The following is a 26,344-nucleotide window of genomic DNA, read 5'->3' on the forward strand; positions in this document are numbered from 1 at the left end:
TAGGTTCTCATCGCTCTGCAGTGTTCTGATAACAGCTGGATCTAATGAATTTGATACTACAAGCACATGATGAGGATGAGAGGTGGTTATTTTCATTTGCTCCCTTCCTCTTACTTAGTAGCCATTAATCATGTTCTCTCTCTTCCTCTGAAAGGCCAGAGGAAGCTTCTTTTTTGTTTTTAATCCGTGGCCTTCATACAGGGATTATCAGCAGAATCAAGGGCTGCACAAATTAGATTAAAAACCACATTACAAACTCTAACGGAGAGCTATGGCACAGTGGAGCTGAAAGAGACTTGATTATATTGCAATCTTGAGGTAAAGAAATATGAGCTGAAGATCATGGATCATCAGGAATGAAGTCTTATTTTACTCATGTACCAACTATACAATATGTACAAATCAAAGGTTTCGCAGGGATCTTTTCAAATTGCTTTACATCCGATGCGTTTTAACAGTTTACTTAAAACAAGCTTAACACGATCAACATAGCAGAAATTTTTTTTACTTTTGATCGTTTTCAAAGCAACAATTGAGTTTCAGAGACATTAGCAATAATAAATAAATCAAAAATATATATGATCTAATTATCTGACCACACTAGGAACATACTACCAAACATCATCATCAGCCAGCAATGAGTGGGTTTAAGTACAACAATTTTATTTCTGCAAAAGGATAACAGACCTGACTGAGACTTTAAACACAATACAATATGTACTTTTTGAGCATCTGATTCCACAGTTATTCCCCCATTTGCTCTTATAATAACCTCAACTGTTCTGGGAAGATGATCCACTACATTTTGAAGTGTGCATGTGGAAATTTGTGCTCATTCAGCCTCACGAGTGTTAGTAAAGTCAGGTAGAGGCACCACCAATAGGTTGGTGAGGTTGAGGAGGCATGAACTGGTCATTGTTCCATTGTGCCTAAGGTGTTCAGGGTTAAGGTCTGAGCTCTATAGCAGTTCACTCAAGATCTTCCTCTTCAAACCATGCAGAGCATATCTTCATGGAACTCATGTACAGGAGCATTGTCATGCTGGAACGGGTTTGGGAAAATTTAAAGCCACATATGGCTGGAAAAGTCAGGTGCCCAATAATTTGTCTATTTTTTGGACCCTTCTCAAGCAAGATATACACTAGCTAAATGAAGGCCTCTTTTAATCTCAATTTTAGGACATTTAAAAAGTCCTTGTAATGAGCTTAAGATAAGTCAGAGAGCTAGTGGGCAGCTCGGGGGGCAAGAACTTGGTAATGATTGAGAAAAAAGTCTAAAAAACAATTTATTACAGGTCTGTTTCAAACTCTTTATTAAAAAACTTATAGATTATAGACTAAAGGGAAAAAGCACCGGCACAGCAGGCTAGGCTGACACTGAACTCCCACAGGGCTTTCAGAAGGTAATGCTGAAGCAGCAAATAAGAATCCCTTGGTCCACATAGAGAAGAAAAAATTGTCAAAAGGGACTCTAAAGCACCTGCTGAATATCATAATGGTACCCGGGTGTGTATCGATCTACATGGCCAGCACGCACACAATGCAATTGTTAATTAACCTATGTAACACTGGTTCCCCGAGGAAACGAGACGCTGCTTCAACAACTCTTTGGGAACGCCTCTGCATGACTATGCTTTGGATCACGTGTTTAATCAGTCCAACGGAAAAGTGTGATATCACCGGTGTTCAAAAAGGTTTACCAGGTCGGCAAACCATGGCCGGCCTGGCCAGCATGGGGCTACCAGGAGGTGACGGAATCCATCCTGGCGAACTCTCTCCACAACACCCGGAAGCGGCGAAATGGGGGCCTCAAGCGTTTAGGTGCACCATAGCGTCCATTCCAAAAGGGTCTGGGTGAGTGAGGGAAAACCAGAGGGGACAATGTGAAGTTCAAAGAGGTCCACTTGTGCTCTGTAAAACATCCTCTATATCTGCTCCACCGCATTAGGGAGGAGCCTCCACTCCCCGGGCCTCGGTCTTTGCCTCGAAAACACGTCTGCTCCCTGCTTCAACCACCCTGGGATGTATACTGCCCTCAGTGAGAGCAGCTTACTTTGAACCCACAGGAGGATCTGTCGTGCGAGACCACAGAACAAATCTGTAGTTGATGTAGAAGACCACCGATGTGCGTGACCCTGATTGTGTTAAGGGGGTTGCCCTTCTTTGAGAACCCTTTGGTTCTGAGCCACCACTGTAGGTGTCGCATGTATAGAAGGCCAAGTGTAGCTTTATCTTACATTGCGCAAGACCCCTCGAGACACGTTTGGCAGGAGCTTTCATGCTGCCGGATAGTCTTTTAAGGGGATCAGTCTCTCGAAACTGACCTCTGTGTGCCTGCAGCAGCTTGAGCAATGCCCTGAAGCTGTCTTTCCAACTCCTCCAAATCTGCTTCATTTCCAGGTGGAAGCTGAGGGAGGCACTCGCTGGAGATCACTGTGCCCTGAAGCACTGGAGGTGGCAGGGTTAACAGGCCAATCTCCCGAGGGCACTGAGGAGAGGCTTGCACCATGTGCTGAGGCGTACACCCCCTAGCGGAACCCATCAGGAACAGTCATCTCGTCTAAGCCCTCTTGTTAAAAAGATGACGGTCCTCAGATCTGTCATCTACCTGGGCTTTAACCTAGGGCATTGCCTACTGTCCTTGTAAGGGGAAGTACGAGTGGTGATGCTGGCTTCCAAGCCCTGGAAAAAGGTGCTGGATCTGGCAGGTGAGGAAGGAGAAAGTGACATCCGAGGAAGGAGAAAGTGACACCTGAAGGATTCAACCATTTCTGTCCATACAGGCTGCCCAGGTGCTTGTTCAGTCTCTTGTCATTTCATGACTTGACCACTCCAACTCTCTCTACTGGCAGGTCTCCCCCTGAATGCTATTCGTCCACTGCAAATGATCCAAAACGAAGCGGCACGACTTGTGTTCAATCAGCCCAAGTTTTCCCACACCACCCCACTGCTGCGCTCCCTTCACTGGCTTCCAGTAGCTGCACGTATCAGATTTAAAACACTGATGCTTGCCTACAAGGCCAAAAATGGACCAGCACCATCTTACCTCAGTGACCTCGTCACATCTCACACTGCACCACGCTGTCTGAGATCCTCCAGCACTGCTCGACTGGTACCACCTTCTCTCAGAATGAGAGGTAAGTACACTTTAAGGCTCTTCTCTGTTCTGGCACCGAGGCGGTGGAATGAACTTCCCCTAGATGTCCGTACAGCAGAGTGCCTGATTATCTTTAAGCGACGACTGAAGACCTACCTCTTCCTGAAATACCTAAATTAGCGCTTTCCAAGTTTGTAGAATTCGAGTTATATTATATTGAGTTTGTAATCTTGCGTACCAGTGTAGATCTATTCATTACTAGAGATTTGAAGCACTTTTGTACGTCGCTCTGGATAAGGGCGTCTGCTAAATGCCGCAAATGTAAATGTAAATGTGACAAGCCCAATTTTTTCTGCCAGGTCCAACTGCGAACCCATGACCTCAAACGGCGCTTTACCTCGGCGGAAGTGAGGCTAGAACCTCGAGGAATGCTAGCAAGAGCACCCTCTTTGAAGAGCTCTCTACTGAAGTGGAGCGTTCGACAGGACATGTATCCGCAATACGAACAATCGACTTCCTTCAAAAACTGACCGAGAATGCTCCGCTCCCAGACAAGCTACACATAGACTATGTGTATTCCCCATGATAAAGCGGGGGCAAGGAGGCCTGAAAGACAGCTTGCCTTTAGTTTGCTTTTTCCTGATTCTCTTTTTACTGACTTACCGATGCTTACCTGCAGCAAAAACAGACACACACAGAGCAATTCCTGAACATACATAAGCCAGCACCGTCTCCATTGCATGTGCTTTTATATTTCCTGGTCCGTTTTCCATTGGACTGATTACACACATGGTTCAGAGCATGGTCACGCAGAGGCGTTCCCAAAGCATTGTTGAAGCAGTTTGAGTTTTCTTTTTATTACTCTTTTTTGTTGGTTACTTATAGCTATCTGACTCAAATTCTGATTCATTTTATTAGACTGAAGACAAAATATTACCTGACTTTACTGTACATGCTGACTTTAAGGAAATTGCAGAAATAAAGGTGATCTAAACAATTCATAGCCTGCAAAAGACTTACTCATTCAAATCCAACAGTGCTCCATACGCTATCCAGTATCCTTCCCACTAGGCATAATGTAAAAGAACCATTTTTGTACACCCGTAACAAGAGCCAGTGCACATGAAACAAGTTGGGACGAGCCTTTAAGTCAACATAATCTTGTTGCATGTAACACTATATATTCAACCCCCGATAATTTGCGGTTCGGAACTCGCGGCTCGGAAAATTCGCAAGTTTTCATTTGTAACCTAACTAACAGAAATTTGGGGATTGTCTTCAAATTCGCAGGTATTCGCAGCGGGCCCGAGTGTTCAGGAACGTTAGGAATACAATTTTAAACTATGTTTTCACTAACAAATTTCATAATTTTTTTTAAACACATTATTTTATTCAAGTGACAATGTCTAAATGAATTCATTAATGTATCATAGGGGCTGCGAGGGTGCGGGCAAAATTTGCGGATTTTTTGAACTCCGGGGGACCACTGTATACGATACGATAATATTTTTAATTAAATAAATTTAACTTTAACAATATTAATAGGTTTATTAATTATTGTATAATGAACATTATCAATGCTGACCTCAAAAACCCCTGCTGACATTTTGTACAATACACACACTCCTGATTTAAAATATATTTAGCTCATAAATAAATCTGGACACCTGGAAAAAAGATTCTGGTCTGGACTGCAGCACATAAACGTAGACGTTTTGACATTGTGTCTGATTACAACAACCGAACTGTTTAGATACCCTTACAGTTAAGGGGTGAAAGTATGTAATATTTAGAAACATCTTGGCGAAAACCTTACTTTTCTTATCTTTTTTTTTTTTTTGTCAGTCTGTTCAGTTTATTCTGTTTGTCAGAATTCACCCACAACACCATCCAAAAAAAATTCCTACAGCCTTGTAAGCATTAAAAGGATGAATTGTAGAAGAACAAGGATTTTACTCCATTTCTAACATTTATCATTAATCGCTATGTCCTTTCATTTGCCATTCATACTATACATTTATAACCCCTGAAGTAAACATAAAAGCAAAGATTTGGTGTTAATAACGAACACACAAAAAATGAATGGTTTGAATGGTCACCTCAGTTCATTGATTTGAATTCAGATCATGAGCTAATTTAACCAGACTGTTGATTATTTTCCTATAACAATGCTCCCCAGTGTGTATTAGCTTTCCCCAACCCCATCACCTCGGTACTATTTTTATCCAAGTTACAGTAAAAAAGCACAGTGCGCGGTTGAATCACACTTACATAATAAGAAATTAATGTAACGCATGGCATCATAAATATTCTAACCTTTTGAAGCCTAATTGGGAATGCATTATTCACCATAACTACACACTGGGATGTAAAAATAGACCCCTTTCTTGATGGTAATAATTCATTGAGGAGTGTTTGCACTCTGTGACAGATCTTTTTGACAGAGAATAAAGGCCTCTGGGCTGCTGGATGTAAAGAGCAAAATATTCAAATGAGTGACATTTTGCGGGAAAACAGTCGCTAGGGGGAAAGGAAATGTCAAGATCTGGTATTTTTGTTTGCCGGGCAAATTGTCCAGGAAGGTTCAGTGTGTTCTCTGTGTTCATATGATCTTTCCTGCACGAAGAAGCTCGGAGTTTAATTAAAAGAATGCAAAACAGTAAAAAAAAAAAAATGCATTAAAATGGAGGTCTTGGGTGGTACCCTTAACAATCCCATAGTGTAGCTTTAAAAATGAGGGTCCATTACAGTCCATTTAGGTTTTTTAAATGATTTTGATTAGTACTCTCTGTATACATTTCAAGTGACGAATACTTATTAAAATACCCTAGCATAAAAATAATGAAATTTAACAGTTCCATCCAACAACAGGATGTGTACATGGTACTATTTGTTCTGTGCGTGTATTCAGACTAAACATTAATGCTGGCTAGTTCATGAAGAAAATATTCCTTTCAATAACGTCATTAAGTTCAGCGTCTGGCTTTGTGCCTGTTCAGAAAAACTCCCACAGCTGCATTAGCATCGATTATGATTACTTTAAGGGCAAAATAAAGTGTATTTTTTTTTACATGGAAGTGACTGTATGATTTTCATAGCTCATGCATAATACATAGGCAGCAGAGCGGACAAACAGAGTGTGACATGTTTGTGAAAAGCCGTTCGCGTTTCTCTCTCAACTCATCCATAGACCATCGCACTCCATCTACCCGTCTGTCTACCTCTCTGTCTCATTTCCCTCAGGAGTTCTCACTAGCAAGCCAGACACTGTTCATAATGACAAACGTCCTCCTTATAAGCCAACGGCACACCTGGGACCCTAGCCTGTCTCTCTATGACGCTAAGCCAATTAAGTGCTTGAGAAATCCGAAAGACACAAAGGCGCACGCATCCGTTCAACGCACTTATCCACTTTAGGTCTTTTAACATTCTATACATGTCCATGATTTCCTGCAAAACTGCAAAAAAACATTGACAGATGGTTCCATGGTCACTGTTTATGTGTCAGCTTGTATCTGTCAGCCTGTCACTGCAAATATGTTTGTTGCTAATTATGATTATTTATTTTTTTTGTGGAAAGATTTAGCTGATTTACTGTTACTAGCTGAATTTTTCTCCTATGCATTTATTCTGTCTGTTGTGCAGTGCCGAGGCACTTCTCCTGCCTGTGCATTATCAACAGCACCTTATAGATTTCATGAATCTTATTTCTTTCTGTATGTGTGTGTGTGTGTGTGTGTGTGTGTGTGTCTGTCTTTATTGCTTCCTTACGGTCTCTATCTTGCCAATTCGATACAAAGACATAATAAATATGCAATTATTGCACTGTTTCTGCCATCGTCAAATGTATTATTTGACCTTCAAATTGAGTCTTTGCAAAAAATCTAATAACAAATAAAGAAATAAATAAACATCAAACAAACAAACAAAAACCTCCCTGCTTCCCAAAAGCCACCAGATGGTTAAAAATAGCCTTGGCGTATCTCGTCGCCCAGCTCTGTGCATCCAAACTTTATTATGATTCAATCCGCAATTAAACGGAGAGTCCGGGGATTATGAAATCTGTTACAGCTCACCATGGAAACTAGAGTGGATCAAGTGTGAAGACGGCAACCGCTCCAGCCTCAGTGGCGGCTGGCGGTCCCATTACAGCAGCAGAATGAAGCGTACTGATACACAGGCGCCATCTGTAACCCCTTGGGCCGGGGGGGAGGTGGAAGGAAGAAGGGGAGTAGGGGTGAGGGGAGATTAATCCAGGTAATGCCCATTCTCTAGCTGGTGATGGGCAGCCTGCTGCAAACACAAAGAGCTAAATGAACTTCTATAAATAGAGCTAGGGGTGAAGAGGAGATCTTCTGCTTCTTGTGTGTCAATATTTCAAGGCATGTGTGCTGCTGGAAGATTTTTTAGTCTTCCCCTAAAGGACATCAGGTGATTTTTTTCAAAGCAATATAAAAACACGCTACGGGATATAGGTAGACTTTGCATCTATATAACATTAAAAATTGCTTTCCTGAGGAACCAGGAATGATTGACAAGTGCCAGCTTCCAGAAGTCATATTTCTCACATTCCAATTTACAGATTCAAGTGTAGTTTATTTATGTAACACTTTATACAGTAGACATTCACAAAGCAGCGCTACAAACATGAACATACATTTTGTTCTTTTCTACAAACTCCCTGAGACAACAGCAGGCAGAAAGCTTGAGAAGAACTTGATTGAAACTGGAGCCCATTTTGTTCTGGTGACAGCCAGTTGTGGGAGTTTAAGACACTACCCTTCAGGTACAGCTGTATACTAAAAAGACAAACAGAATACAGTACTGAAAGTATGTGTATACAGCAAATAAGAGTCCTGGCATGAACATAGGGTGGTTTCTATGATTGCAGCAGTTATTAAAGTGTACAGCTTCCAGGTGAAATTTTCAAATGAATACAACAGTAGGACTTTTGGGAAGTAAACATTTTTAGCATAAGCATGTGTTGCATCAGCAAAGACACAAGTATAAATATAATCAGTAAAGCCTTTATCCTGATCAAAGGCATTAAATAAATGCACACATCAGTGAATTTTATGTAATTGGTAGTCTATCAGCCAGCATGTTGATTGGCAGGGAAAACCGCAGTGCAGTAATCCCCTGCTTTACCGCGGTTCGAATCTCGTGCCCCTGGTTTATCGCGGAATTGCATTTGCCACATAACTAATTGGACAGGATTTTCCTTGTCTTTCGTGGATAGCATGATAGACCAAAAAACTTATATGAATGAGTTTTATGTTGAAATAATGAAATTTATTAATAGCAATTGAATTATAGTTATAAAATAAAGTAAAATGCTAATACAGTACAGTACTGTATATATAAAATGGCGTCCGTTTATCGTGTTTTTTCGTTTATGGTTTTGGAACGTAACCACCGCGATAAATGGGGCATTACCGTATCTGGAAGAAATCTATGGTTAAATAAAGAAAACATAACTTGTGTTCGGGATCAAACTGAGGACACTGGTGCAGTGACACATCAAGGTGATATTGGAAAAATATCCTCAGGTATTACGATACGGTATTTTTTTCTCATATCATTCATGTCTCTTGCAGTTTTTGTTAAATGGTTAAGCAGCAGTTGCACTAAGACACATGAAAGTAACTGCATGTGCTCATAAAAAAAAAAAAAAAAAAAAAAAAAAAGGTGGAGTCATGTGCCGCAGGATTCGCTCGAGGAAACAACATTCAAGCCAAATGTTTGGACGTGTCGCTTGGCCACGTCATATCCAATTTGCACAGAACGAAAAAAATTCATTCACATATCACCTTGGTCACTAGACTCAATTACTCAAATCACAGCTGTGTGTTTTTCTATATAATCAAGACATTACAGCACATATTTATACATCTAAATCACATGACACTCTCATGACACACTCATATTTATACATCTAAATCACATGACACTCTCATGACCAGTTACAGTCATTTATGCGAATTTGTGGAAAGCTGCACTCTTTTCAAACACACACACACAATATTTCCCCATCTCTCAGGTGTATGAGGTAACGAGCAGGCGAACATTAACCATGTGCTTCTCTATTGGCAACAAAAGGCTATGAAAGTGCCTGCTATCTTTATTATAGGACCCAGGCTTGAATTTGTACAAGAAGCCAAACAACACCTGGCACTTATTGCCTTTATTAAGTCTTGAGCCAAAAAAAGACTACTCTCTTAGGGACAGTGAACACTTTTTTGCACGATAAACATCACACGGCTAGCCTACGGTAAAGACAAAGCGAGCACTACTTTAAGTGATTAAATTCTTTGAATCTGAGCTTTAGGCAAACCCTGATAATGATTGATGATAACAATAGTAATCTAAATGCTTCTGCAGTTTGTTCATGCCATCAATTTTTAATCTTTATGTCCTGTGTCCACTTTTAATGGATGGAAGGAGCGTAAACTCACTTTGCTTCAAAATGCTACCAACATTTTCTCCTCTCAAGTGAAATGATAGTATAGTCTTTTCATAAACACATGAAAAGACTATAGACACATCAAGTATTTCAAGTGGAATGTACTAATTATTTCAAAGACACACTGTGACAAGAGATGATCAATGTATGGCTGTACTCTGTACTTCAATGACCGTGAGCAAACCTGCTCCAGCAGATGCTTTTCGACATTTTATCCAGAGTTTACAATATTTAAAGTATTTAGCTGAATGCAGCTCACTGCTAGAAAACGACTGTAGCTACAGTGCTATAGTCGATAGCTCAGAACTTTATTAGAATATTTGAATAAAATGATGACGGCGAAGTCTGAAGCAAAACATAATTATAGAAAATGGTTTCATTTGCCGCTATAAATGAATCCTCGACGGTTATGCATTACAATGTATTGTAAGCGCTGTTTTTCCATTCCATCGTGTTATTTGTTTAACCTGCATCTCTGTGAGATTGAAATTCTATGTCGCAGTTTCTTTGTGCATGAGTTGATTATATAGATACAAAACAAGGCCACAGTGTCATTAATGCATCTCTAATCTGATCCATAAGTATGATTGTTAACCTGAAAAACTGAACTGTCAGATCAGATGTCATTCCCAATCTTTTAAACAGCAATTTACAGTATGCTACAGATGCTGATACAAGAGACAGTTTACTGCCCATTAAAGCCAAAACAAAAGGTTAACACAAAACTGTACATCAAACATGACCTCTAATAGGCCTCTATATTGTGACTTATAATACATCTTATACATATTCTTAATTTTTCATGATCATGATAGTTCCTTATGTAAATATATAATCATACTGTTACTTGCTCAGCACTGGTGTACATAAAATGACATTCAAACTGCACTTGTTGAATATGTAATTAGTTACACTGGACTGGCACAACCTCGGTGTCACTTTAATACAGCACATGAACACTTTATTAACAATCACACTGGCACACATTAAATCTGGACTACTGTCAATATCTCCGTATGTAAAAGAGTAAGACAAAGGGATGGGTATTGATATGACAAACACACATTTATTTACGACTTCCATCCTTTATTTAGATATAAAAATAAATAAATAAACGCCAACGAAAAATAAATTAAAAGTATTTTGTAAATTCGTATTTAATTACATCATCTACCTATCACTTGTATCTTTCAAGGACTGCAAGCAACTGATGAACAACGATTATACAACAATGTACTGTACATACACACGTATACATATTCATGATTTCAGGCTAAAATAGCCACAGGGGGGAAGTTTTAGTGCCTGTCTGCAATGGTGTGATGTACAAATTGTGTACAACGAGTGACAAACAACCTTTGCAGGTCACTGGGCTGTCAATCAGAACCAAAGAGAGCAGTAGCTGCCTCATATTTTAAACAGGCAATTAGACAGACATCTAACCTTCTCCACGCTCTACCATGGTTAGACATTAATTAGCACCCCCTGTAAGTGATTCACACACAGAAATCAGCTCATTAGAATTACATAAGCACACAATCAGAAACCTGCAACATGCGCTTACACACACATACACACACACAAGAATAGTGTATGCATCAGTATCAGGAGATCGAATGGAGATGTTGACAAAGTGAACCTTGGCAAAGTTTGAGCACTCGTGCGTAATTAGAGAGGCCGTGTAATAAGACAGGAATTCTGCTGCGCTGTCATGCCTCTCCTCAAATGAGCAGCTAGATGATTAAATAAAGAGTGACCTCTGAAGCCCATACAATCAAATCTGTCTCATCGCTCTGTGATGTGGATCGACCTGTTGCCAAAAGGGTTCTCCTAGCAGTCCTTCTCTATAACCATTGTATAAATGCTCCCACTATACAGCAACATGAACGCTCATAGGAATGCTATTCAGACGCCCTTTTTGCTTTCGCTGGCACTGAAAATGACCATCTCATTTCCCAAACTGCTGTTCAGCAACGTTAAACACATCATCTCTCTACAAGTTTCCATTCTGGCCCTGGCTGCATTGGTGAAGCGTGAAGTAGATCGTTAGAACCAAAGGAGAAAAGGTCTAGGATTGAAGTGCTTTAAAGGAACATGCCCGTAATACCATCGTCCTGACATGGTGCAGGATCTGATCATCGCAGAAATGTCATCCACTGCTCTGCAGGGGTGGTGAGAAATAGAGATGGGCTCTAATTTATGACATGGCACGTAGAAAAGCAGCCGGCTGAGGTCTCATTACTGCACAGTGAGGGATTTTTCCCCCCCATCCTGATTACTTCTGCTGCTAGACACAGACCATCTGCTTTAGTTCGAACAGCACTACTTAACCCTCGTCCAGTTTTATTTAACCCTGCATACAGCATTTCTGTAAGTAGGGGTGCACAAATCATAAATATTTTAGCTAGCTGAACAGCCAAGTAAAATCCCCGGGGTGCCTGGAAACCTGTGTCCAGGATAGTAGCTGTTAGCTAATATAATGTTATAGCATATGGCCAGTGAGCTATCTGGTGTATTTGTACAGAGGGGAAACAAACAATTATTGGCATCTTCTGACTAAGTAGCAGAACATCAACAAGAAATCAAAAGGTTGCTGGGTAAATATTTGCTGTGTAAAAACTCTTCTCTTTCTCTATTTTATCAGTAGTTCCCCATACATGCATGTTGAGTCTAAGAAGTAGAACTGGGTGATATATAAATATTCATAGGGGATTTATTTATGAGAGAGAGTTACATACCTGTGTAGACATAGAAATTATGAAGCAGGGTTTTTTATTGTATTGTTCATGTCATGTATGTGATATGAGTTTTTTGCTTTCATATTAACAGAAAATGTCCACTGGGCAGCTGCATATACACTACATTTTTGTACATCAGACCATAAGATTCATGTGTGATTTTTAAACATCCCATTCCACATTTAGTCTCCAATTACCATTATAATAACATCTAGGCTTTTGGGAAGATGTTCTACTGGAAAATGGAGTGTGCTTATAGAGATTTGTGTTCATTCAGCCACAGGTTGTTAGTAAAGTCAGGTACTGATGTAGGGTTAGAGCTCTATAGAAGGCCACTCCAGATCTTTTACCTCAACCCATGTAAACTATATCCTTCTATAGCTTGCTTTGTGCACAAGGGCATTGTCATGTTGGAACAGGTTTGGTCTCCTGGTTAAATAAAGGGAAAGTTTCATGCTGCTACTTCCGAAAGCATTCTATTAAATTGTGCACCTTCAAAACAGTTTGGGGGAAACCATATAGTTCTCCCCCAAAATTCATAACCTATATTGTCCATATAGGTTATAAATAAAAAATACTAGCAACCAAGAAATAAAACTCTGCTTGTCCTAGATGCCTGGGCTAAAGCTTTAGCTTTCCTGTTAACGTCAAGAAATATACAGAGAATGAAACTGTCTGAAACACCAGAGCATTTTACCCAAATCTCCAAACACAGCACCCGTAGCCTAAGCAATCATTTAATTTCAATATTTTTTATGATTATTTTTATTACAATATTTTTTATTTCATTAATTTAAAACCTTCCACTCCAAACTCACTTAAAATCAAAGTCTAAGAGCAGATGTAGAAATTTGAAAATGAAAAATGTTACACTATCCAGCAAAAAAAAAACAAAAAACAAAAAAAAAACTAAAACCATTTAACTTCAAGAATAAATGTTTTAGGATTTCACACACACACACACGCGCGCGCGCGCGCACACACACGCGCACGAGAATGACAGCTGTTCACATATAAATTTATCCAGCAAACCAGTTCTTTATTTTTTACACTTACTCAAAGGCATAATTAGGCAAAACTCATCCCTTTGACAAAATACTCTCATCTCTACATTCCCTGGTTTCAAAATGTTTCAAAAGAAAAATAAAGTGATACTGAAAATACAGGAAGTAAGCACTTATCACCAGAAGATCTACTATATATATATATCTTCAGGATACAGTATGGTTAATCTCTAACTACAATTAAATATAACCAAAAGCTAAAAAAAAAAGCCCTGAGAAACTGCCTCAGAACTGTGTGGGCATGCCACATTGAATCCTGATTGACACTGGCATCTCCCTGACGCTAGAAAGATGCGTAGGAATGACAAAATGTTTTGTTTATAGACCAGTCATGAACATCGTGTGGTGTGTTGGTGTTTTTTGTCCTGATTTGCATTGCAGGAAACTGTACATTCGTGCAGCATTGCAGTTTGTGAGCACACAGTGCCAGTTTCCATTTTCAGCTAGTGTAGGAAGCTATAAAAAACACAACATGGCACTGCACTGTGCAGAAGCATGCTATATTATATCTGATTTAATCAAAATGAATTACAATTAGCTTTAATGGCTTCTCATTTAACTGCCTTTGATGAGGTGGCAGGGAAGAGCCTATTAACTATTTACGGTCGTGTGATTTGCTGGAGCCAACGCTTTGGCTAGATCAGATTACAGTTGTGAGATTTTTTTTTTTACGTAGTGGTTTTTCACGCATAGTAGCTAGTGTGAGGACAGAGAAAACCAGTGTGAAACTTCTGTTAATTTTGTTAGGAAATTCAGCACAGATCCTTTAGTAAGAAGACATTATGAAGTTATTTTGAAAGAGGATTTGAAATGACAGAGCTTTTCGGAGTTTAATTAAAAAATCCCTCTGACTGAAGAATTCATGAATAATGCATTGTTTATATTAAAGTTTTTTTTTTTTTCACATTCAAAAGTAAGAAAGGTTGACTTTGTATTTTTTCCAGGGCAAGAAAATACAAATATGGTAAGAAATGGACAGAAATTGGGCTGAAAAATTACAGGGCTTTCCTTTAAGAATAATTGATTACGGCTTCTTTTGCAGTTAATGTACCGTAATTTGTATTACACTAATTGATGACTAAGTGTTATTGTGGTGTAATGAATGGTGTTCTAAATGCATCAGAGCAGAAATTCATACACTTCTACCTCTGGTACATCTATTTATAATGTTCACTGCATTATAATTGAACCTTACTGCTGACTAATTTGTAATGCTGTGACTCAGTAAAGAGAGTGTGGCCCAGAACTGGTTTTATCCATCCCTAGCTTAGTGGTATGTATAGAACAAGGATGTCAGGGGTAGAGTGAGTCGCATATGCCAAAAGAGCCTAAAGCACTGGGGTACAAATTGTTTAAAGATGATAACTCTGTATTAAGCTCTGACCAATGGCCAAAAGGATCTTCACCTCTCCGGATTAAGACTGTAGGTGAAAATTTTAAAAGATCACAGTAATAAGCTTCTTACTAAACTTCCTATAGGTTAGTTAAAAGACCTGAGCACCAAGCTAATTAGCCAATATTGGGTAGTGTTCAATTACGCAGTCATTCATTAATACCAAAAATAAAAGGGTTTTGCAAAGAAGAGTACAAGAATAACTGCATCAGAAAATCAGCAGAGCATCAAAGCGCGTGTGAATCTTTACATTGCCAATCAGAGTGATACTGACCAATCATAGGCATCTGTGAATTACTTATTGTAGAAGAGGGTAGATAGCACATTCCTCTGAGTAGGTTTAGATGCCCTGAGATGTGTAGCATGTTCAGCAGTTCAAGAAGATTCACTAGCCATTAGGGGTGTAACGGTACATGAAATGTTTTGGTTTGGTTCACACATGTACCAACTCCAATCCTTTATACTTTCAGAAATTAGTTAAAATCTGAGTTCCTTTAGGAATGTATTAAGAAGGTATAGGTAGTTAAAAGTGTAATGAATGGGGCCATGGAGCTGCTGGGGAGTCTTGAATGTTTAATAGTTTAAGCATTCAAAGAACTTATTAGGAACTAGTTTTTTTCTTAAAATCATACCCATTACCTAAGTGATTAAGCATAATGCAATTAGTGTGTATACTTTAGCTACAACTGCACACTGAGGAATGCATGTCAATCTACTTTTATCAATAAATAAACATATAGTGTATAAATACCTTCTATACAAAAATGCATCAAATGGCTTTTTTTTTTTTTTTTGTTGATTTCTAAATAACAATCCATTGCCAAAATTACTGGCCAAAATAATAAAATGATGTTTATTTCCGCTATTGTCATGAGTCTCGTGGGCTGTTGATGAACTCCAGCAATTAAAAACAAGAGATCATTAATTAAATCAAGCTTGACATTTCTCCCTTTGAGTCCTGTTGACTATCAAATCCTGAATGACTACTGATGAGCACCACAGTCACTCCTGGCAACCGAGACGAGACGTTGCGTGTTTTCTTCGTGGTAATTACTAGAAGTTACGAACCTTGATTAAAACTAATTCTAGGAAGCCAAATGCCAGACTTCATCTCCCAACGGACCTTGTTGTGTTAGGGGACAAATGAGGACTGCGACCGAAAACTCCATGATTTTTGAAGGTAATTTCCATCTCAAACAATATGATTCTTTGATTTTCTGTGCACATGTAAATAAATCAGAAGAGGCTCCCTCAGTACAGGTACAGAATGTAGATTGGCCTCTATCAAAGCCTGAGCTTTTCAGTTGCAATGAATAGTGGGAACAAAAGCGACGGCAGCAGAGGGACATCTTGCTTCATTAGGCGTCTGATTAATCACACCTCTGAAAGCATGATAAAGAGGTGCAGAGCATCTGGGCAAAAGGTACTCTTCCGCTCTTACTTCTCACTTTCATTGCACTACTCTTTTCATGTGGCAGCTTCAGGCTCAAATTCATCGAGACCCTCATCAAATTTAAAGCTTGATAGAAGATCGGTATCTCGGTTCAGCATTATACAGAAGACTAAGAAACCCAGCCGAAACGTTTGATGTTAATAGGCTGATAAATGGTGCCAAATTCTCAATCTTTTTTTTTTGTTGACGATCATTTGTGTGTGATTTTGGAGCATCCTATTCTACATTCAGTCCCTATTTGCTGTTATAATAATCTCCAATCTCTTTTCTGGGCAGATGTTTCACTAGGTTTTGGGGTGTGACTGTGGACATTTGTGCTCATTCAAAGTCATGTACTGATGTAGGTGAGTTGAAGTTTCATTTATTTTCCAGCACCCCATGCCATCTTTATCATTCATTCACAACGACATCTACGACCTATTACTCACGTTTCCATTTTAAACTGAGGAGGAAATAATACCCCATCGCCTCAGAAATCATGATGTGTCCTGCAAAATACGAGTGGCACTTGCTTTTACTGACATATAGGCTCAAAAATCACCAGTCTCTCTGGGTAGATTGGCCTAATAGTTCAGAATTGGCTGAAACTATTTAGTTTAAACTGTTCAAATCCTTTTCTCATTTACTGTTTTATTACATTCAACGAGAAGGGTTGGGAAAGCGATGAATCAAAATAATTTCCTTACCTGCTCGGAATAAATATGGAACAGACCCCGGATGCAAGGATCACATTTCACATTAGCAAACCCAATAATTAGAGCGAATTATGTGATCAGTGTGATTTAAAATAACATGATTTGGCATGCAATCAAAACGTTTCGGTCACATCAGGAAAGGTTTCACCTCAATGCAGTGTATAGATATTCATAAAGCACATTGCAGCAGGCTTCAATTTCCTTTTATATGGAAATGAGAACATTGTAACAAACGCTTGGTATGTGTAATATTCTACAGAAACGAGGAATGCAGCAGCACTGATCCTGGAATTTAAAAAGAATCGTTCAGGTAATTATATAAGTGCACGGTGATGAAATCAGTGTTATAACGTAATGCAGTGTAGCAAGAAACTGAGCACATCGCATTCGCTTCATGTGGATTTGAATGCCTACATATGTTCATTGTTCCTTGTGCTCATTATTAAAGATACTTTCCCCATATAGTCTCTATTCAGGTTTTTTTTTTTTTAAAACACCACATAGGGCATCCCTGAAACATCTCAGAAACATCTCAGCTCATAGCCACTGCAAAAGTTTCCCACTAGTCTAAATCATTTACATTCCAGCTGAACACACACTCGGGGCTTTTCTTTTTAATGAACCTTATTCTGTCTTCTCTGCTGTTCCGGCTTGTTTTGCCTCCGGTGCGAGAAGAGCCGAACAAAAAAATTCCCCACTTATTCTGCTGACGTCAATTGTAGTCTATGGAGACATAGGAGACCTTTCATAAAGATGACCTTCTGCCGTCTCCAAGTGGCAGCTGTTCCAAATCCTCAGCCTGAGAAAACAATCTTTGATCAAGGTTACTGCTTTCTGTTAGTACGGCTAAAGCCCCACAAATCCACTGGTGGTTTGCAGTGAGCTTGGCACAGAACAGCATGCTGATGAGGTACAAAGTTAAATGGGCTTCTACCGAGGCTGAGAGAGTTGGTTCAGCCCTACATCGGGAACTTCACCTACTCAGGTTTATTGTTACGGCTGATTTCTGACCACTTGAAAGTGGGATGGGCAGGTTAAGGTTGGCCCCCCACTCACCTGCTTCAGGCATGCATTACTTCATGAGTTAGTCTTAGTCTTCTCTCTCTCTTACACACAAACACACACACACTCTTCAAGCCCTTGGTAAATATCAGGAACCTTTGTGGGACATTTGTCCTAGACATTTGTACAGTAGCTTAAATAGCAGCGCTTCATATTACTTGGAAAGTGAAAAGAATGGAATCGTGACTGAATGTTTGAGTGTGGGAGAGTGTCAAAGAGAAGAACGGAAAGAGAACAACTTGCATGCACAAAATCATTCGAATTCAATTTATTACTTCAGTGAAAATATTTCATGGCCACATTACCATTTTTTTCAAGGATAAACATCACATCAGGTCTGGGGCTTCGGGAGAAAATGGCTTGGGAAAAAAAATGGCTTCCTTATAAACAGGAACACTACAATCCTAACAAAGGGTCCATGTAGCAAGCTCTAGGGATTGTAGTAGAACCCTTTAGCCCTAAAAATATTATTCAGTAAGTCTTATGAATTATTTAGTAAATGCGTTAACCTAAAAGGAAAGCTCTGTAGTTACAAGAAGAATGAGTAGCTGGAGTTTGGAGACACAGGTGAGTACTGGGACTCATTACATTCACATTCAAAGAAACCTTGAGAAACCCTGTTAAGACTATATTTGTGTTTAGCTTGTCCTGATTTAGAAATCCATTCTGATAATTTATTGTATTTTTTTTTTTTTACCTAATCATTTTTTATTTTTTTTTTTAAATAAAAGGTACACCAACAATATAATAATGCCCATACATGGCAATGTATCATTACTGAAAATATATTACACTAATATACTATCAAAGCAACTACAGGCAAAATCGGGCATAACATTATGACCACCTGCCTAATATTGTGTTGTTCCCCGTTTTGCTGCCAAAACAGTTCTGATCCATCGAGCATTAACAGCATTACCTTCTTCAGCAGTTTGAGCAACAGGAGCTTGTCTGTTGGATCGGATCACACGTCCAGCCTTCACTCCCCACGTGCATCAATGAGTCTCGGCCGCCCATGACCCTGTTGCCGGTTCACCACTGTTCCTCATAGGACCACTTTTAATATATACTGACCACTGCAGACCAGGAACAGCCCACAACAGCTGCAGTTTTGGAGCTGCTCTGACCCAGTCGTCTAGACATTACAAACTCGCTCAAATCCTTACACTTGCCCATTTTTCTTGCTTCTAACATCAACTTTGAGAACAAAATGTTCACTTGCTGCCTAATATATACAGTACCACCCACTAACAGGTGCCATGATGAAGGGATAATCAGTTTTATTCACTTCACCAGTCATAATGTTATAATGTCAAATGCCATTATGCCTGATTGGTGCACTTTTTCCACCTTTCTATCTTGCAGACATTGTGTTGGCTGAGGCACTAGTTTAAAAAACACTCAATCAGTCTGCCTAAAGATATGTAACTTTAATAGCCTGGATCTAAAAACTGGATTATCTACAGTGAAATATCCAAAAACGCTCTCTCCACTGTGGAATGGAAATAACTTAATAAGCTTTGGCCTACATCATTTTAGTAAGGCGTTTATTTACCTTCCATCTTATTGCATTGACGCAACTGCGAATAAAGGTTTCATTCCTTTAAGTAATTGATATTAATCTTTACAATTCTTTCAAACAGGTGCAAGAAGTGCAGTAAAAAAAACTGAGACAGAAAAGTTTTATCTGGACTAATATAGATATTGCCTAACTGTGATTTACACACATAAAGCAAGTGGTTAAAAAGCTTCATGTCATTGAGAAACATACTGAAATGTAACCAACTCAGCTTGCAATCAGCTAACAGATGTCAAACTTTCCACAATGCACCATCACCACAGCTGGACTGGAAACTTTTCTACTTCGAAACACAAAGATAATCTATATATAAAGCTCAAATACCACTGACTGACTCACTCACTCATCACGAAATCTCAAAAACCACTGAACGGATTGCAATGAAATTTGGAACATACCTTCCTCTTGGGTCTTAGGTGCTCACTAAGAAATGGTTTTGAAAAATTCGCCCTGGATCGCGGCTAACTCGTAAAAAAACGCGATTTCTCACGCATTGTAAATTCTTCGAAATAACAGTACGGATCCTCATGAAACTTACTACATTGTTTCTTATTAGATGTTAGATGCACGCTAAAAATTATTTTCAAAGTAGTTTGCCCTGTATCGGTACTACAAAGGGGTAGTACGTTATTTGTTGACGTTACGTTCTGATCTCTGATCATCCAGTCCTGCTCAGTGCTTACTGCTTATTGCTATATTGCTTAGCGTTCTGCCTTCCGTAGCGAAGCATGGGTACTTTCAGCTAGTACTTATATATATATATATATATATATATATATATATATATATATTTTTTTTTTTTTTACTTTCTTTGAAATAAATTTACAGGCAAAGGAAAACCATACTGTATGGCTGTTTAGGACTGCCTGTAGTGTTGATCGTAACTACCAGAACATTTTAACATGTGGGGTTTTCCCAGGTCACCACACATTTTCTGTGTTAGACAACAACAAAAATAAGTGTGCTAATACTTAGACTGAGAATAATGAAAAACAGCTTCAAGCAGCAATTAAAGAGGCCAAGCACTTTCTGACCCATCCTAGACGACCAGAAGCCACAGGTACTATAAACACTCGGCTTGATGGCAATACGTCAAGCCATTGCTGAGATATTGCCCCACATCCTGCATTCAGTAGCCCACCCAAGTAAATAAACTCAAAGCTTTGGTTATTAGCAGCAAATCATGTTTCTGGACAAATGTGCCAAGTTATGTGAAAGCACTGCTGTGAAATGGCCTCACCAGGGAATCACCAGGAAGAAGAATCATCATTTGGTGTTATACGGTTCAAAAGTTATGAGCAGATGAATAATTTATAGCAACCTCTAGAGGAAAATATAGAGAAAACATTTTGGAGTCCCTTAGATTCTGGTCTTTAGCTTATTTTGAAGTTTGACCTGAATATGTGACTCCCAAGTCCCAAATGTATTATGAAAGTAGTGCACTGAATATCAAAAAAACCAAGAAAGATGTTTTAATTGGGTGGCTCTCATAATGCCAAAAAATATAATCAGAAAATAAAAAATGCTGGAAATGAGCAGAATGAAATTGCCTGAACTCAGCATAACCCGAAAAATCAGAGGAAATTCGGATTGCATACGTGATGGAATAATTATGGCAGGATCTACAATATATTGCCAAAAGTTCATAAGGTCATAAATATGATATGTGCTTTTTGAGAATCGCATTTCACATTTAGTCCCAATTTGCTCTTATAATTCGCTCCACTTTTCTGGGAGGATGTTCCAGATTTTGAAGTGTGCTTTGGAGATTTGTGCTCATTGAGAAACGAAGGTGTTCGTAAAGTCAAGTACTAATGTAGGTGAGGTGAGGAGGCCTGGGGTACAATCAGTGTTCCAATTTATCCCAAAGGTGTTCAATAGGGTTGAAGTCAGATCGCTATAGCAGGAGATTTTCCAGTCCAACCCATGCAAAGCATATCTTCATGAATGGGGCATTGTCATGCTGGAACAGGTTTGGGTCTCCTAGCTCAAGTGAATGGAAAATTCCATGCTACTGCATCCAAAGGCATTCTATACAATTGTGTTCTAATTTCAATTTCGAATTTTATTTCTTTTCACAACGGACATTGTCTCACAGCAGCTTTTCAGAACTTAAGAACTAAAGTTAATGATGTGTATTTATCCCTGATGAGCAAGCCTGGAGCAACCGTGGCAAAGAAAAACTCCCTTAGATGTTATGAGTAAGAAACCTTGAGAGGAACTAGACTTAAAGGGGGAACCCATCCTCATTTGTGTGCCTTTAACATTCTGATAACAGTTTGGGGAAACAGTTTGGCTGGGAAAGTCAAGTGTCCTGATACTTTTGTCCATATAGTGTATGTCTCGATTTGCTCATTTAATGATGCTAGAGTATTTGAGACACATACACCATGTAGCTGAGCCTGTCGTCTATAACTGGCCACTTTCTCTGAAAGTATAATAATTTGAAAACATACAAATATGTAGCTTGCACACCTTGTTCGTTAAAAAGTCACATGGTGGATTGATTACAATTACAATTACCTACAATAACCCTGATCGTCTAATCATCGTGATCGAGTGTTTGTGTAATCATCATGACAGGCCTCCTTCTGTGTAAATATGAATAAGATCTTATTATATCATGATGCAAATGCATGTTTGCACAAACAAGTACACTTGATAAGCAAAACCTCGTGATAAAAATCAGCTTCCATTTTCATTTTCGAATGACCAACTATGGAAAAGGAATGAATGGTGCGACAGTATTTGTCTGGCAGTATTTGTCTGGAACGTAATTTTTATCTCCCTAGCAATGTGACACCTGCTATTGAGATTTTCATTTCTGTCAAGCACCTTTCTTGAGATCTTGTCCCATGTACGAAATCCGACGTGATTGATGGTGCTATTCGGCCGAGCTTAAACGGGCTGCACGTGCCAGTCAGTCTCAATCCTTGGGCAGGTAAGTAAAAATCTATCAGCAGGTCCATCATTAGTGGGGTAGAGCCTGGTGACAATTTTAGAGGGTTCTCAGCTGGGAGAAGGCCAACAGAAATTTGAATTGGATGTCTAAATACATAATGCAACCTGTAATATATAATTAAAGTGGGGTACAGAAACAATATCCTCCAAGCTCTCGTTTTGTCTAAAGCACCTATCTATATCTATTTTGCATCACCAAGAAAGGCACAGATACAGGATTTTTTTTCACGAGATCGATCACAAGATTTGCTTCATTCTGTAAAAAAAGAAACCAGAGCAAACGCGAGATAAAAGCCAGTCGATACTTGAAAGTGTTCACCTGAGAGGGGCGCTCCTTGGAAGACAATTTCATAACAAGCAGAGTAATTGGTGCCGAGTGGCTCCAGGTCAGTAATTGCGCACATTTGCTGAGATGATGCACTTTTCCTTTGGACGCGTCTTCGCAATGCTGGAAAGTACATAGCAACAGGAACAGCAGTGGCAACGCTAACCTCTATATCCATAATGAGTTCAAGCTGTGGCTTCTTGATTACATGCCTGCACGCAGCATGGGAATGTACATTGGATAATAAGCTCAGATTTGACGCACTGGTTTCAGAAAGGACTTAAATGGATTTTTTTAGAAAATGTGGCGCGCCATTCTGGCTCATGTTTTATAACGCGCAGCGCTGCGAGAGTTCCACAGCAGTCACGCTGTAATGAACATGATGAGCAGCATAAGCTGGGATAAGGGAAAGAAATCTTTACAAGAATCAAGATCATCAAAATTGTAAAAAAAAAATAATGTGATAGAAAGCACTAGTGAAATTTACACCAGGTGTTATGGCACAAATCCAGCTGTTTCCAAGAAAAAAGGCAGTGGTGCAGGTCAAGTCTTTGAAACTCAAACAGACAACATTGTGAAGGACGTTTAGAAATACACCCAAAAATCTTGGCACCATCCTCTAAAAGGAAACTGTCAGTTCCAGCTTTTTCATTAGTGTGAAATGGAAGACAATGCAAGGGAAAGATGAAGGGGGGAAAAAAAGAGAGATAAAAGTAAATGAAATTCCTTTCACGAAAAGATGCACAGGTACAGGCCTGGCACGAGTGTGATTTATTCGGCAGCCCGAGCGGCCAGGTGTTCTGAACAGAGCGGCGATATCAAAAGGCGGAAATGTGCATTACATTAACATTCTGCTTTGCATGCGGTGAAATACAAACACCTTTCCATGGCGCACAAGGTTTCAAACGGAACGATTCGACGACTGCAACTACAAAACATGCCCTGTGTACGATATTTTCTAACAGCCTTTAAAAAGTCACAATAAATCTAAACGCATGGACCGTACACTTTACACACAGCTGTAATAGGGTTCGCGCTCCTACCATGTGTGTGCCACGGTAAAGCGCCTCTGCTTGTGGATGTTGTTGTTGAGCAGCATGCGGCGCAGCAGGCGTGGCGAGTTACGGGGTGACAGACGGGGCGAGATGGCCGCGGGTGAGCGCCGTTGCCCACGCGGGCGCTCCTGCTGAAGGAGGTTCTCCCTCAGGATCTTCACCAGGTCCTCGTTTAACCCCACATGCTTGGGCATGGGTGGCACAGCCAACGTGTCCTGCTGTGCCATCCTGCAATCCTCCCGGCTCGCTCCCTGTGGCTGTTAATCCTGTCCACCGGCTCCCAGCCCGTGCCAAAGGGGGAGCAGGGCAACTCGGCAACTCCGTCTCTCAGCCACCCTTCTTAACACTTTGATGAAAAAGGGGGAAAAAATGAATAGGGAAGAACACCGAAAGGAGAAAGGGTTTGAGGAAGAGCAGAGCAAGCCAGTGTTGGAATAGTGAGCTCCTGTCAGGACGGCTGCAGAGTGGTGTGGCGTGGTGCTCCGAGTGGGAGAGCAAGACACGCAGGGAAGGAGGGAGGGAGAAAAAAAAGTGTGAGCGAGTGAGAGAGAGAGTGAGAAAGAGGGAGGGGAGAAAGCTGTCTGCAGCTTCATGCTGTGCCTTGACTGCAAGCTGATGCTTCGATAAAGATGTGTGAGCGATTATTGAATGCATCAGTGTGTATGCATAGTGTGTGAAAGCCTGCATCTCTGTATGTATCTGACTTAAAAACAAAACAAAAAAAAAAAAACACACATCTACTGGTGTATGACTACCAGTTACTTTATTTTTAAAGAAAATACAACCGAATTCAACAGGAAAGAAACAGTGCCAAACATAGATGCGTCAATGATTTCAATGGCCAGTATCACATGATACCTAGAAATACCTAGTCTTTAATTCTTTTTGAGAGACACATTCATGTTTCTTTTGTTTATACAGGTATGCATTTAGATCATTTAACAGCATGAAGGTTTACTTTCACCAAAACAAATATATAAATGTACAGATATTGACATAATTTTTATCATTTCATTTTTATTTATCCTCCATTAGCAGGAATAACATAATCTTCACACACACTTGGCATTTTGGACAGTTTTTCCAAACATTTAGCTAAAATCTTTTGATATGCTTCTGCAAAATTGGCAAACGTGTTCTTCGCTAGTTGGGTATATCTTTCTGACCTTGTGATCCAAGTCAACCCAGAGCAGTTCAATAGGATTTAGGTGCCCTGACTGGGCAGGCCATTTAATGATAGATGCCACTCCAACCGACTGTTTGCTCTAAAAATAACACAGAAAGGGCCAATACCATTGAGTCTGGATGGTCCAGATGGAATTGCATGGTGTTGAATTATGGAATGGTAGCCATATTGGTTCAGTATTCCTTTTACTCAGAATAAGTGTCCAACCATTAAGCTTCCACCTCCGTGTTTGACTGTGGTGATGAGGCAGCCTGCGAAACATCTTCTCTCATGTTCTCTGTCTTACATAAATTCTTCTGTAACTGCAAAAAATTTCAAATTGTGACTCATCTGTCCATAAAACCTCCTTCCAGTCATTCCCTGTCCGATTCCTTTTTAATCTAGTTTGTTGCATATCAATTAAAAGAGCATGCGTGTGTCTCAAAAGCCATTAAAGATCAGCTGTTTCAGAAGTTGAGTTATTTTTTCATTCTAATTTCTCATTCATTCTTCATCAGTAAGCACTTTATTATGATCACCCTGTTGTGGATCATAATAAAGTGCAACAGCTGTCTATGTAACTGTTTATCAATGTAACTAAACCAATTTTTATTTAGTGCTCTGGTTTGAAGCTTGTTTTTACTTTTCCTGTTTGTAACAACCATTTGAATAATCACTCCTTCCAAATCATTTCTTATAGAGGTAATGTTATTGTGCTTACATTTTGTTGTCCTACAAAAACATATTAAATGAGTTCAGGGATCTGCTGAGCATGAGGGAATTTGATTTCCTCTCATATTCTCGATGGTTGTATCTCATCACTGTACTTGTCACACTACATGATTCTTCACCGGGAATATCAAACATGCTTAAAAATATCAGACTACGCTTTCAGAAAATCATGTCACTGAACCATTTAATTTAAAAGAGCAAAGACGCCATGGATGTGTGCATAAAGTCATTACACAATTGGTGGGCTGTATTCGCTATGGCAATGCAACTTCCAAATCAAGTCTAAAACCATATGGACTTAACGTGCTGCTCACAATCCAATGATTTCTGAAGCATATTCAGATGATGAATAAAACCAAATTGTATACCAATAGAATCATTATTATGCACGTTATTTCATTTTGAGTTCAGGATTCAACAAAGGTGGCATCAGAGAGTTTTGAGTCACGATAACAAGTGGCACCACAAGGCTGCATGCACAGTCACAGGGAGCACTGACCTTCAGAAGTCAGTGTGCCAAAAGACATTGTCCTTCTAAGCACATGCACACACTGTCACCATGC

At 39.5% G+C, this 26,344-nt stretch overlaps 1 protein-coding gene across 4 annotated transcripts in view; it reads right to left on the reverse strand.

Moving 5' to 3' along the window:
* Window positions 1–26,344, reverse strand: part of pde4d (phosphodiesterase 4D, cAMP-specific) — a 168,714-nt gene that overhangs the window by 86,756 nt on the left and 55,614 nt on the right. Inside the window, exon 1 of one of the 4 annotated variants that reach the window (XM_083555346.1) lies at window positions 23,873–24,607. The exons of the other annotated variants lie outside the window; for them this stretch is intronic. Coding sequence (XP_083411472.1) covers window positions 23,873–24,111 — 239 coding nt within the window. The 5' untranslated portion in view covers window positions 24,112–24,607. Of the gene's footprint in view, window positions 1–23,872; window positions 24,608–26,344 lie in introns of those variants that run through there. 4 annotated transcript variants of the gene reach the window in all.

This window comes from Silurus aristotelis, assembly GCF_946808225.1.
Source record: "Silurus aristotelis genome assembly, chromosome: 11".
In the NCBI taxonomy this organism is placed as follows: Eukaryota; Metazoa; Chordata; class Actinopteri; order Siluriformes; family Siluridae; genus Silurus; species Silurus aristotelis.